The 13,683-nt window shown below is 35.3% G+C and overlaps 1 protein-coding gene across 1 annotated transcript in view; it reads right to left on the bottom strand.

Annotated features, from left to right (window-relative positions):
* Positions 1–5,650: 5,650 nt before the first annotated feature.
* The window catches only part of CRISPLD1 (cysteine-rich secretory protein LCCL domain containing 1), a 39,899-nt gene continuing 31,866 nt past the window's right edge, over positions 5,651–13,683 (bottom strand). The window contains exons 12-14 of the mRNA XM_009995581.1: positions 13,391–13,466; positions 8,142–8,272; positions 5,651–6,282 (exon numbers count right to left, since the gene is read on the bottom strand). Of these exons, the coding sequence (XP_009993883.1) occupies positions 6,231–6,282; positions 8,142–8,272; positions 13,391–13,466 (259 nt within the window). The 3' untranslated portion in view covers positions 5,651–6,230. The remainder of the gene's footprint in view (positions 6,283–8,141; positions 8,273–13,390; positions 13,467–13,683) is intronic.

Genomic DNA, 13,683 nt, shown 5'->3' with positions numbered 1-13,683 from the left:
AGCAGGAAAAAAGCCCACAACACTACCAACTAGAAACAGATGGATTTCAACTGATAAGTAAGGAATGGAGATTGAACTGACTACAGGGAGATTTATTTAGCAACTATTTCAAATTTATCTTTGGGATGCACAGTAGCAGCAATTTATGAGAAGTCAAAGCCAGCTTGCTATTTACATTGCATATAAACAAGCCTAATGCTTTTAAACCGTAGGTTAAGTTTGGGAGTTTTACTACCTCGTAACACTTTTTGTTTCTTGAGCATCCTAAAAATAATTAGTATTACTACACATTCTTAGGAGTATCTCAGCCTTTGGAAGTAATTCTGAAAAAGATACCCAAGCATATCTAATGCAAGTTCTTGTATTTATTCTGGTATTCCTAATAAAGATACTTCTTAACAAACAACATTCATTCAGAAATAACTGCAAACACACCAAATAAAATTTGTCAAACAGCATAAGCAGTCTTTTTACTAAATAGAATTTCAAGATTATTGCTAATATTACTGGTGATGGTTACAGCAGTTTCTGTTCAGCTGAAATAAATGAAAATTCTTTGAACTGCATTTCATACTAACCAGCTTGTGCTGACATTTTTATTTAATCATAATGCATTAAATGAAATTTAAATGTAATTAGTGAATTTAAAAGCCACTCACAACTGAAGTATTTTGTGTGTCTATTAAAAGATACAGTATAGCAAACTTAGGTTGTCTGACCAGCATATCTCAGTTCTTAACCAGCAACTTTGATGCTAGCCTTCAGACACTTGCCCCATTGTTAATAAAGACAAAAACCATATTGGGTACAGCACAAGGGGCAGATAGTTAATTGAATAACTAGGGTAATTATCACAGAAATCAATGTGACTAGTAAGACATGGAGCATCATGACTGGCTTGTTTTGGTTGCAACTTCTCTACTTTCCTCATTCAGCCTCTTGAGTTTTTCTGTGCTGCCTTATGTAGAGCTTGTCTGACTGGGGGGCTTTTGCTAGCTTCTGAAAATTTAAGACTAATTATTAGTACTTTTCACAAAGTGCTATGATGGTTAATGATGTAGGCATCTGTCTCCTAACAAACAGTCTAAGATGAACAAGATATTTAACACATCGTTGAACAGCTGATGGCAAAACTTCATGTGTCACATTAGCATCTTATGTTAACACGGAGCATTTTAATGCATGGAATCAGATTTTATTGTATTTTCACAGCCCCCTAGTACATGACAAGGACTTCTCACTTAATAAAAATAATATCAATAGTGACCATATTTAAAATGCTATTTCCATTGTTAATTTCTGACATCAAAGACAGGCTAAAGTGAGGGCTGACAGCATGGCTTCTTTTTCCATATGCACAATGTATGTCTTTATAAAACATATGCAATTGTGTGAATACTAAAATACTCTATCATCTCTATATCTAAAGCCCTGCAAGATGCATATTATACATGAAACAAAACTCTTCAGGCTTTTTATTTCTCATATAATTCCCTAGAGTTCCACAGAAGCTATAAACTGCCTTAAGACATAGAAGTGTGACAGTACAGTACTTCATACACTATTTATATATATTTCCAAACTGTGTATTTCACTGTATGAATAATCTGTAACTTCCAAATATTTACACTTCTAAGTCTGACCCTTTGTATGACTACAGAAATCGCAGGAAATAAACCTTCCCTTGTGTATTCACAGGATGCTGGGTTATCTGAGTTTTAAGCCAAATTCAAAATGTACTTCAAAAGCAGTTGCCACAAAAAAGACTGTTTATGTGAATAACTTGGTTACATCTCCACCATGTAATGTAAAGTGCCATGCATTTTCCTGGGCAAATGTATCAATAAACACACACAAAAAGCTGATGTTGCTTTTCTTCTTTAAAATCCACTGAGAATCCAGGGGCAGCTGACAGTTGGACATTTACATAAAACTTGAAACTGAGTTCATCACCAGTTAAAAACTTCAAACTTATATACATGTTATCCCAACCTGTGTTGCAGACTTGGTTCCAAAAATAGCTTCTGTATAATATCTAGATTAGACTGTCCTTTTTACGGAAATTAGACCCAAGGAAGTACATGATCTCTCCACAATTCCTCAGTATCCACAAAACTTAGGAAATATTTGTAAGTTTCCTTAGTTTATGTCCAGAGAGTACTATGAGTTGTCTCATGATATGAGTATTGGTCCCAAGCTCCCTAAAACTGAAGTATCCTCTTATAATGATCAAAACAGTACAAGACTGTTAAAGAATGACCTGCTTGGGTCTGACCGCTTTTTTGCACACTAACTCTTCTTTAGTTATGAAATTAGCTATTCCATCTGGAAGGGATGCAGCATGATGGATGAGAAGGGATGAGAAATGCCTCAACTGATCCTTACTGAAAAGCTCACCAGGCAAGTGACCTATGCTTGACAAATACTTGACTCCTCTCTAAATGATTCCTATGCTTTTCTTTTGACAAGATTCCTCATGGAGCAAGTTGTAATGGGAAATACCACAGGATCATGGGAAACATCCATATGTATTCTTTCCTGCTTCGCATACACTTTCAAGGCCCTACTGCATTTAGTGGACCTAAATTTCTTGATATTTTAGCCCTTCAGAATTATAAATGGCAGATATCAACATACTAAACCATACCAGACAGTTTTGGGGTTTTTTGGGCAGAGGTTTGTTATGTATCAGTTGTAGTAATTCTTGTTGGCTACATATAAGTCTTTCCTTAAAGACATGCTAAATATTATGAATAGCATGACTTAAGCTTTCTTAATAATTATCCCTTAAGTTCAAGTTTAGAACATTATCTTGTACCCATTATATTAATCAAATAATTCTTCAAGAACTTCACATTTGACTTCTGTATTTTTTTCACTAGGCTACAAGAAATTTTTTGATACTGCTAGTTACTCAGTTAGGCTTTCTGTGAATTAGTTATGACCATCTGGCATAGAGTTGCTGCTGGTGTAGATTACAAAAACGATGTACACCTTGTACTCTACAACAGCTTGGAAATGTCTACTCATTGACCCATTACTTACAGTGCATACAGAAGACAATTTCTCAAAAAGCCAATGTTAGCTGGAATATTTATAATAGGATAGAATCGTTTGCATGTCAAAAAGCAACAGGACTCCAAAAATTGTCGAACCGAAGATATGAGGAGAAAGTTACTTCCTTTGCTTCTTGTTTCTGTGCTGGTTAGGAGAGCTGCTCACAGCAACCATTCACACACATCAGAGGTAGCCCTCACTTCTCCCCCCCAAGAACTAACTTTGTTGTTAGGTCACCAAGGGCACACCCCTGTCTCCTTGCACAGGAACACACCCAGCAAATGTAGGTAGGACTTTGATGAGACAGAGGAGATGAAACAAAGATACACAGCAGGACAAACGCAGACATTTGGTGTGGTAACTTTCCACGTGGGACCCAAATCACCCATCTAGCCGAAGTGAGGTATCTGTTTGACTGAAGGTGTGACTGCCTTGATTTTCCTTCACCCCAGGCTCTGAGCTGCTCAAAGGGATGCACCCTACTGCCTGGTCAGAGAAGCAGGGAGCTAGTGCACCACCCAGGCTCTGCAGCACCTGCCAGCATCCCACAGGTTCCTGGACATGGCAAGATGCTGGATGGTAGGGCTAGAGGAGGTTTGGGTTGGATGTTAGCAAAACTCTTTACTGAATGGGTTGTCAGGCACTTGAACAGTCTACCCAGGGAAATTTTTGAGTCACCATCCCTGAACATCTTTAGAAGACATGTAGATGTGGTGCTTAGGGACATGGTTGAGTGGTGGACATGGCAGTGCTGGATTAACACTTGGATTTGATGATCTTACAGGCCTTTTCCAACCAAAACAGGATGGAAGAATGTCCTGCTTGTCTGGAGAGGGCCACTATGGTTATATTCACAGTGTTTTGCTTCAAATGTCTCCCTCACCAGTTCTGTGTGTCCTTAATTTCAGAAGGGCCTTTACTCCATTTTATGTTTTGATAACCCCAACTGTAGGTATTGTAAGGCCTTTCTGTGTTACTGCTTTGGTGCTTTCACACAAGGACAGTGCAAGTCTAACTCAAGCCTTTGAGTGGCTTGAAGTCCCCTCACAGTCAAAGTGTATTTGTACTTTGGTTTCAATTCTGAAAAATGGTTATTGCTAGAATTGCAAAATCTATATAAAGTTTCTCTCAATGCCCCCCTGCCACCATCTGCAAAAAAGGGTGTTATACATCCAAGACTCTCTGCCTCACTCATTGATCAAATAGATTTCCCAAACAGAACTCTGAAGCTGACCATTAGTCTTATGACGCAAAAAAGCATGTGTAATATAAAAATGCACTTACTTCCAACAAATGTATCTACCAACCTTCATACTATAAACTTTTACCACAAGAACAAAGAGCTGGACTGAATAAAGGGTGGTTGCTTTTAAAAAATTGTTTCCTGGCACAGAGTCCCCCATAAAAGTGACATAGCAATCTGTTCCCAAAGACATTGGCCAAAACTTGAAAAAATGACCAAAAGATTTATCCATAAATCTCTCAAGGCAGTAAATGGAAGTTGTGTGCCTAAATTGCCTTTACAGATTTTTAGAACCTCAGACTACATCTGCTGGGTCCTATATTTCCAATGTTTCGATCAGAAACTAACAAGTAAATTTTGGGCAGCTTCTGTTTGTTTTCTTCTTGAGGTGAGACAAACAAAAATAAAGGCTGGCAAACACACTCTTACAATGTAAACTGATTTTATTCAAAACAGATTAAAAAAACTAACGAAGCTTGCCTAACTACATGAGGTAGTATATGTAGCAAAACAGAAGGCTGAATATAGTATTCTGAAACATTAAGAATATGAATAAGTTTACAAGTTGGAAGGAAATAAACTCAACAACAGAAATAAAAAATACCAAAAAATAAAGTTTATCAGCTTTTCAGTCTTAAAGCACCAATACACTTTTCACAGAAAGAAACATAGTATCACCACTACATGTTCTTCATATACCATAATATGGTAAAATTAAAACACAAGGCTGTTCACCATAAATGAATACTTTAAAAATGATGAAGCAACAGATGACATAATTGTCACTGGACTCCGTACCACTATACTTCCTGGCCTGCAGGAGTATTTGCCAGGTCATGAGGAGCAAGGTTAGCCTTTATTACCACTTTTAAGTTTTTCTTGAAGATTTACCCTCATATTAATGTATAGTATACGGATACCATGCACAGCTTAAGGCCTGAAGCTTGCAAATTTTTATTTATGTGTACAATTCTACATTTTTTCTGAAACCCACTGTAGGTAAATTGAAGGAGTCACGTCACAAAAATAAAGCATGTATGTGTGCAGAACTGCATTGCAGAACCAATGGCTTATTCCTTAATTTCAGGTTACTCCAATTCTCAATGTGAAAATTTTCTCAGATCCTTCAAGGTTATATATATATATATGTGTCTCTCTCACTCACCCATCCCAAGATAGCTGAGTATCTGTGAAGGAGTGGGCCATAATGAGTTGGTTATTTGAACAAGAGAGTTTAGCACCATCCAATAAACATTTTATGTATTAACATATTTAAGCAATAATAAACATCATTGGCCCAGTTTCTAAAAATATTTTTTCCAGGACTTCCCTATATTTCATATTTTTCATTTTACTTCAAAATAGGTATTTGTACTTATGATTAGTGTGAAACTGAACACAGTCTAGCTCTTATTTTTGGTTGCATGGCTAACGCTACTGTAAATCATCGCAAAGTTACATATTTTTATTTTAAGGCATGATTTATAATACTGAATTACTGGGATGACTTCTTTTATGTACATAGGAAATAAAAACTCAGGCCTCTCTATGGTATAGTTTTAAGGTTACTGTTAGTGGCATATATAAAGCACCATATAATAATATATTCAGATGAAGAAAAACAACATTTATGAGCTTTGAATTAACTGTATAGGAGTAACTGCTAAGAAAATATAGCAATATTTAACACAGGATTCAAAATATATATCATTATAGCTTTTTGTAATGAAATTTTCTCCCATGTTTACTTCTACACATTTTTTTTAAGATATATATGTAATTTAAACTTTTTGGTGGAAAGCAGTATATATCTTCTGTACAATAATGTTACAGCTTTATACAAATTTTAGGAATTACAAGAAATGACCTTTATTATTCTCTTCCAAGAGCTCTGGTTTCACTCATGTGTTTTACATTTTACTTGTTAGATTCAAACAACAGCAAATACTCTGAATGCCTTGCTTCCTGGAGGATTCTGTAAACTGAAACAGAAAAATATTCCTGATGTTATTTTTAAGACTGTAACACTCCAAAGACAACTTTTTTCAATTGCTAAATATAATTCTAGGATTCTGCAACACTTCCTGGGACTACTCATAACTTTAACTAAGATTTTTTTAAAGCCGTTACAAACAAAACATTATATAAACTTCAGATTAATTTTTCTTCCCAGCAGCTAATTAGGAACAAATCATAACATAAAAAAAATAAATAAAGTAATCCTTTGAGATGAAGGATTCTGTTTTAGAGAATAAAGCTCTATTGAAGTAAAATACTATAGAAAGGATTTAGGAGAAAGAGAAAGCATGCATCTTATTACTAACGATATTCAGACAGAACTTGCAGATCTGAGAGATCACTTGTTTGTTAGTTGCTTATGTGCTGAAAAACAGATTTCTAAAGAGAACATTTCACAGAAACAAAGGAAATGTGTTCTGACTGGTTAAATATCTGGCTTCAAAAGAAATTAAACAAGCCTACCCAGCTGCAATGAAATTTGTTATATTAAATATTAATGTCTTATAAACTGAACTAGGTGTCGTATTTAATGGCCTCATTGCTTTTTTTTGCAAACCCTGCCAGAGGCATATCTGGGAAGGAAAGGGAAATGGAGGTGAAAATAAGAAAGTGCAGAATGAAACAGGTTGCCTGCAAGTGCATTACAACCCATCTTCTGCTTCACAGAAAACCTGATTGGGACTGTTCTCCAAACCTCGCACCTTCCAGACTTTACCAAGACAGTAAAGTGCAAATAGTGATTTAATCTGCAACATTCTTCCTGGCTACATCACTACTCAATTTAGGTGGAGGGCAGAAGTATCAGTATGGAAGAACTCTTTCAGAGGGAACTGGATGGTCATGTGGAAAGGCCAAAGAATACGTAAATTAAGTCCACTAAGCAAAGGAAAACTGTATTTTACAAGTTTCCAGGTTTGTTGAAAGGTTTGAGGAAAAAAGTCAACAAATCACCACACCATCAATTAAAACAAGAAAAGAATACTCTGTCTTTTCCTACTTCCAAGTTCTCTACAGAAACATTTGGAGTTTTTTTTTCCCCTCATAAAAGTCCTGGAAAGCCTGCAGTTTTAGAGGTAACAATCATTCTTAGCTTTATAAAACTACAAAAGTGCTAAATGATTTTTTTAAGGTAATTTCTCTTTCTCCCTTTAGAACTGCAGAACTCTTTCAGCTATTAAATTTAAATTTGCAATTTGAAGCCAAATGTTATCATCATAACATGCATAAAAACACTTAATACAACTGAATGACCTTTCATAGTAACTACCTGACTTTCAGAATAAACAGTTCAAAACAGTCCAAACATTTTTAAAAAATAAATTTTTTAATTATTGTGAATTTTAATGTTTGTGAAATTATTTATGATCCAAGCTCACTAGTCCAATGCCATGTAAATCAGTTCAGTAATGACCATTTTCTCATGAGCCAATGAACTTGCTATTAGTGCATGGCTATTGTAGATCCTCAAACTCAGACAGATAAATCACTCATGTTAATCTTTAAAAAATCCCAAAGAAAGCAAAGGCAATTTTCTTATAAAATACTGTGCTAGTTTCAACAGAACCAGCAAACAAGAGAGTTATTTTATGTCATAAGTAGCTTTCTAGAGTAATGGTTTATGAGCTTAGAGGAGGCAGGCAGCTCTGGTACCACAGCTTCTTTAAAGTCACCACAGCTGTTACACAAGCTCTGTAAATCACCCATATTGGCCTCTTAGTTTGGTTTCCAGCTCTGACCCAGATACAAACAGACACCATGCATGGCTTTGTAAATCTTATTGAGGTGAAGCGTAAAGCATAATCTTTGAAAGTGGGCTCTGTACCTTTCTGAAGAGATCCCATTTTGAAAGGAAGCAACGTACACCTTTCTTTTGTCTACTGGCATAACATCAACATAACCACCCTGGTTGCGGACTACACCAGCATGAACTGCTGCCCGGCAGATACTGGATATCTAAGAAAGAATGAGGAGAAGATTCGTTTTCATTCATCCTTGTGTTTCAAAATTGTTTAGAAGGAAACTCACCAAGACATTTAAATCAAGTCCTAGCAAACATAAAATAATTCTATTTATTGCATGACTAATTTTATTAAACTTACAGTATCTAAATCAGTTTCATAGCAAATAGGCCAATTAAAACAGTACTGGCATTGCCTCTTCAAAGGTCTCCTACAGCATGACCCCTAAGTCATTTATTTCAGGTTATTTCAGTTCAAGGCTCAGGCATATGTTTGAATTCATGAGCCTTACAAAATAGAAGGCTCTAGTAGCCTTCACTTGAACAGCAAAGAGGTAGTAAAGCTCAAATTTTAGTCTCATTAATTATTATAGATAAGGAGATTCAGTTTAATCCCCAGCCACAGCCAAAAAGGGGAACAATAGAACAGCCAAGGGACAGTGCAGTCATATGTTTCTAAGAGGATGTCCTACCCCAAAGGTGGGGGATAGACTGCAATAATTCCATCCCTAGATGCAAAACCTCAAACAGTAGTGAAAGGATCCATATTCAAAGGGAACAACACCATTTTCTATCCAGGAATGGGCAAATATTGAAAGATAATTAGATTAAAGGTATAATCTGAGCATCAAACAGAAGAGAGATGCCTAAAATCATCCCTTAGCTATGACAGCTGATTAAAGGCAGATTAATAGCTTTAGCTCCTTAACTGAGTGAGGAAATAAGAGTCAGGAGGTAAATACATCAAAATTGCTTCAAAAGAAAACTTTTAAAATCAGGGTCTAACTCCACACACTTTACGTAGGCAAATTTGTGAAGTTAACAGCACTTCCATCTGAGTGAAATGTATATTCTCTGGCCACTAACACCTCTCATGAACCAATGTAGTATAAAAAACATTCACAGAAGAATTGCTCAGTGGCAATCTTGAAAATGTTCACTTAAATAATTGATTTAACTTGCAAGCCCCGTACTACTCTTTCAGCATTTTAAAAATTAATTGTCAGAGGAATGAAACTTCTTAGATACTCCAGAATGCAGGTCTCAGTCTTCAATACACAGCACAGTAAAGTGTAGCTCCATCTACAGTGAGTGAATCTCCACTTGAAGCCAAGATATTTTGTGGAAAAAGCCTTTGCAGCAATAGGTCTCTCCTCAAGCAACCTTAAAATCTTAGCCAACATAAATATCAATAACTGGTCACACAGACCACTATTTAAACAAGAATTGCATTTCTTCCAGTTATAATTAGAATAATTTGTATCTGTTACCATAGCTATTTTGTAATCTCAATGCTATATAAAATGAGGAATTTAAAATAGCAATGATTTTCCTACACTCATTCCAAGCACAAAACTTGGCAGTTTCACTGTTATATAGTTTGCCTTTTGATGTTAAAATGTACCTAGGAGCAAGGTTTTAAAATTGTTTATGCAAAGAATCTTCTGCTAAGACACTTTTAGAGTTTTTCTCTTCATACTGCTGGCTGCAGTTTTTGAACATGCCAGAAGGGATATCACTTATGCTTCTATGTTCTTTCTCTCCTCCTCCCAAGGCTACAAGACTTCTGTTATATTCTGAACACCTAAAGTCACCTGATTTTTAGGATTACTTAAGTCCTTTATGTACTTATATTATGCAAGTAACTTAAGCCAGATTGACCATATGCAATTTCAAATACAGACGGGGGAAAATGGTCTCTGCAATATAGGATTAAAGTCTAAACAATCAAAGTTCAGATTCACAAGCAATTAACAACACTAAGAACTGCAAGAACAGTATTAGTTAACAGGACTAACAAATAGTAGCAAGTTTGTTTTCAGTTGACATTGCAGATACATAAAATGCTAGAGGATAAAAGAAAGATCAAAGTTTGTCACCTCTATAATAGTAATCAATTTTATGTAGCCATTATATAGGCAGGTATCTTTATAATTGCATTTGACAGTAGCTAAGATACCGGCTGTTCCAATATTATTTAGAAGTTTCTGGTCAAGTGAACAAAAAAGGGAAAGTCAAACGGTGGAGATTTTGACAGAAGGCTGATTGACTTTTTGTTGGAAGCTATTTCCAGTAAAGGATGGAGTCATCATTAGGGTTACTGGATCAATGAAGTATGGCTTGTCTAATACACAACACTCTATAGTTAAATGGTAGATACATGAAATATGTGAAAAAGGAGAAGTGAAAAGAATGTAGTTTATTAGACCAACTCTGATGCTGCTTTCCAGATGAGACTGGAGAAAAAATGTGCATATTTTTTTAATATTTGAACAATTAAAGGGGTATACATCCATAATTATAAACTAACCTGTAAGAATACAGATTAGTAAGTGCATACAGTTTTATCAATATATACAGAATATATATTTTTTAGAAAGTATTATCTGCTTTGAGCTTTGAAGAGCTTCTCATTGGTTTGGCAATCCTCATCTAAATGGAATCAGATTCCAGTACTGATGTCATAACATGTCCTATACTGAATAATATTGTGTCATCCTGATCACACTTCCTTGAACTGTTGAGCTGAACCTCCTGTTAATTTAAGCAGAGCAGGATTTCACACTTAGGTTTACCACTAAATATTGGTAACTTAATTTTACAGTATCAGCCTTATGCCACTTCCTGGAAGTCTTAATCAGAGATTTGGATTTCTTTCTTTTGTTTTAACAAACTCCAAAGGATATATAAGGCAGTATTTTCAAGTTAACATAAACATTTCATATAGCATTGTATGACCCTGCTTTGCTGCCGTGTAAAATTTGTTAGTGTTTAACAGGTCATAGAATCTGAATACCAAGCTGCTTAATTATCTTCTTTCTTCAGCTACTCAGCAAAATACCAAATACATATCATAGCACAGAAGTACTCTGCAAAGGAATTTTAATCACTCACTCACCATCACAGGACTACAGAACTCTATTATTTACATCCTATTGTTTACAGCTTGCCATGACAGAGAATTACTAATACTTTTGCACAAGCATTAAGGAAATATTTTCATATATAGTTACTGAAAAAAAGAATGTGGCCAAAGTCCTCAAATGGTATGAAATTATACAAATCCTTCAAATTCTTTAGGTAAGACATTTGTTGATCTCTAGTCCCAAAAGGAGGCTCAATTTTTTTTTGTAGAATTGCTCAAATTAACATCCATCGTATAGAGTCACTACCAGTAAGAGATTGTCTTTGGGGAAATGTTGCCTACTGTGAAAATAACAGGATAAATATAAACTTAACCTCTTTAGAAATTCTGATAAGGCACCTGGAACGTGGTTAAGAAATTCTACCATATAAAAACCTAGGGTGTGTTCATTTAAATAAAATTTTACAAAAAAAATCTGCAAGTGAATGGATTTTCAGCTAAACTATTGTAGCCTCTCCTTCTCTCTATAAAAATGTTTGTTATTTTGGCATAGGCAGGTGCTGCAAGATTCTCTCCAACAGAGTTCAATCACATCAGGCCTAACATGTTTCAGTTCTTGGGCAGGTTTTTATTTCACAAATGAGGTCATATCGAAAACGGCTTTAAACAAACACATTTTGTTAAAATGCTCGTTATGACACAGTTCTGAAACTCCAGAAGAAAGACTCAAGAAGTTTTAGATTAAATGGATTAACCAAAGTTGAAAGGTAGAACCAGCTCTTCAGCACAAGCTTGGAGCAAACTTTGTTTTTTTCCTGGTCTCCCTATAAGACAAAATATTGCCATGTGGAAACTCTTAGCAGTGGCGCAAGCAGGGACACAAATTGCAAAGGTGGAAACGCGTTTGGGCCATATGAAGAATAAGTAATTTGTACTTGTCTGCTGAGAATCACACATACTACATTTCTTATTCAGACCATTATAACTCTATTCAGAAAAAAACAACAACTAGCTTCTCATTCTCATGAATACTACAAAAATGTTATTTTAAAACATATCTTTCTGCATTAGTGACACCTATTAATGTTATATGCTTATTTTTCATATTACCTTTACAAAATCTATAAAATTTACTGAATCCAGGTAGCCTAAGTTCTAGTGCAAACAAATAGCTACATGCATATATGCATATATCCACGTACACATAGGCATTTTTCAAACAAAGCAATTTGCAGGAATGCCACAAAAACCCCATCTGTTTCAAGAAATTAACCAAGTAGACCTTGTAGGGAGGATAGACTAAATGACCTTTAGAGGTCCCTTCCAACCCAAGACACTCTATGATTCTATTATTCTAAATTATAAAACTAAGATACTTTAAATGGAAATTATCATTACATAATGTGATATGGTATTTTGTACATTGTAATATATTACTGAACTAGTTTTAGGTGAAGTATTTATAGAAAATAATCAATTTAATAAGTGTGTCCTTTTTTAGTTTTTCATTGTTTTAGTATTCACAGACAGTATTGTTTACAGATACAGAGAAGTCATTTGCTCACTTGTTACAGCAGATGTATTTGAAATTGCAGTCCATCTGACAGAAGATATGGTTGCATCAGGGTCTAAAGCGCAAGGGTTTAAATGAATATACACTGACAACATTGAACAAATTGGTGGGAACTTTGTTAAAAAAATGAAAATATGCGTCCAGAAACTACTGAAGTCTACGCTGAATTTTCAAATAACTTGCTGTATCTTCAGCAGCTGAGTGCTATTAACTTAAATGGGGGCCTCTGAGAGGGAACTTTTGAAAAGACTGTGTAAAAAATCATCAAATAGAGGAAAATTGGATGTCTATATTATATTTTAAGAAAGATGGGGAAAACCTTTTAGCAGGGCCTGTAGTGATACAACAAGGGGTAATGGTTTTAAACTGAAAGAGGGTACACTTAAGACTAGATATCAAAAAGAAATATTTTACAATGAGGGTGGTGAAACACTGGAACAGGCTGCCCAAAAAGGTGGCAAATGCTCCATCCCAGGAAACACTCAAGGTCAGGTTGGACGGGGCTCTGAGCAACCTGATCTAGTGGGAGATGTCCCTGCTCATGTCATGGGGTTGGACTACATGACCTTTAAAAGTTCCTTCCAACCAAAACCATTCTATGATTGTATGATCTTAACATTATAGCTTTTAATAAGATTTTATATTATATAATGCAATTTAAATCATTATACTTACATCAGAATAAACTCGTGTTCCAATTACACGAGCATAGTGTGGATTTGCCTGCATACAGTTGTGAGGACAATACACCCTGAAATATCAACAAGAAATCACATGCAGTTAGGAATAATTATATGACAGTATTACTATATCATATTCAACATCAGCATAATTGACTATAAATCAATTTAATTATGAATACGCATGGGTCCATACTGATACGTAAAGGCTCTCAGTTTTTGAGGCTTTGACAATACAGGTGAAAGCATTGCTGATGTACGTTGTAGTTCATAATAAAGTGCTTGAAA

Source organism: Chaetura pelagica, unplaced genomic scaffold (genome assembly GCF_000747805.2).
Source record: "Chaetura pelagica isolate M959 unplaced genomic scaffold, ChaPel_1.0 scaffold83, whole genome shotgun sequence".
Taxonomy (NCBI): domain Eukaryota; kingdom Metazoa; phylum Chordata; class Aves; order Apodiformes; family Apodidae; genus Chaetura; species Chaetura pelagica.
The sequence above is the reverse complement of the archived record's forward strand: the minus strand, read 5'-3'. Positions and strand labels throughout refer to the sequence as shown.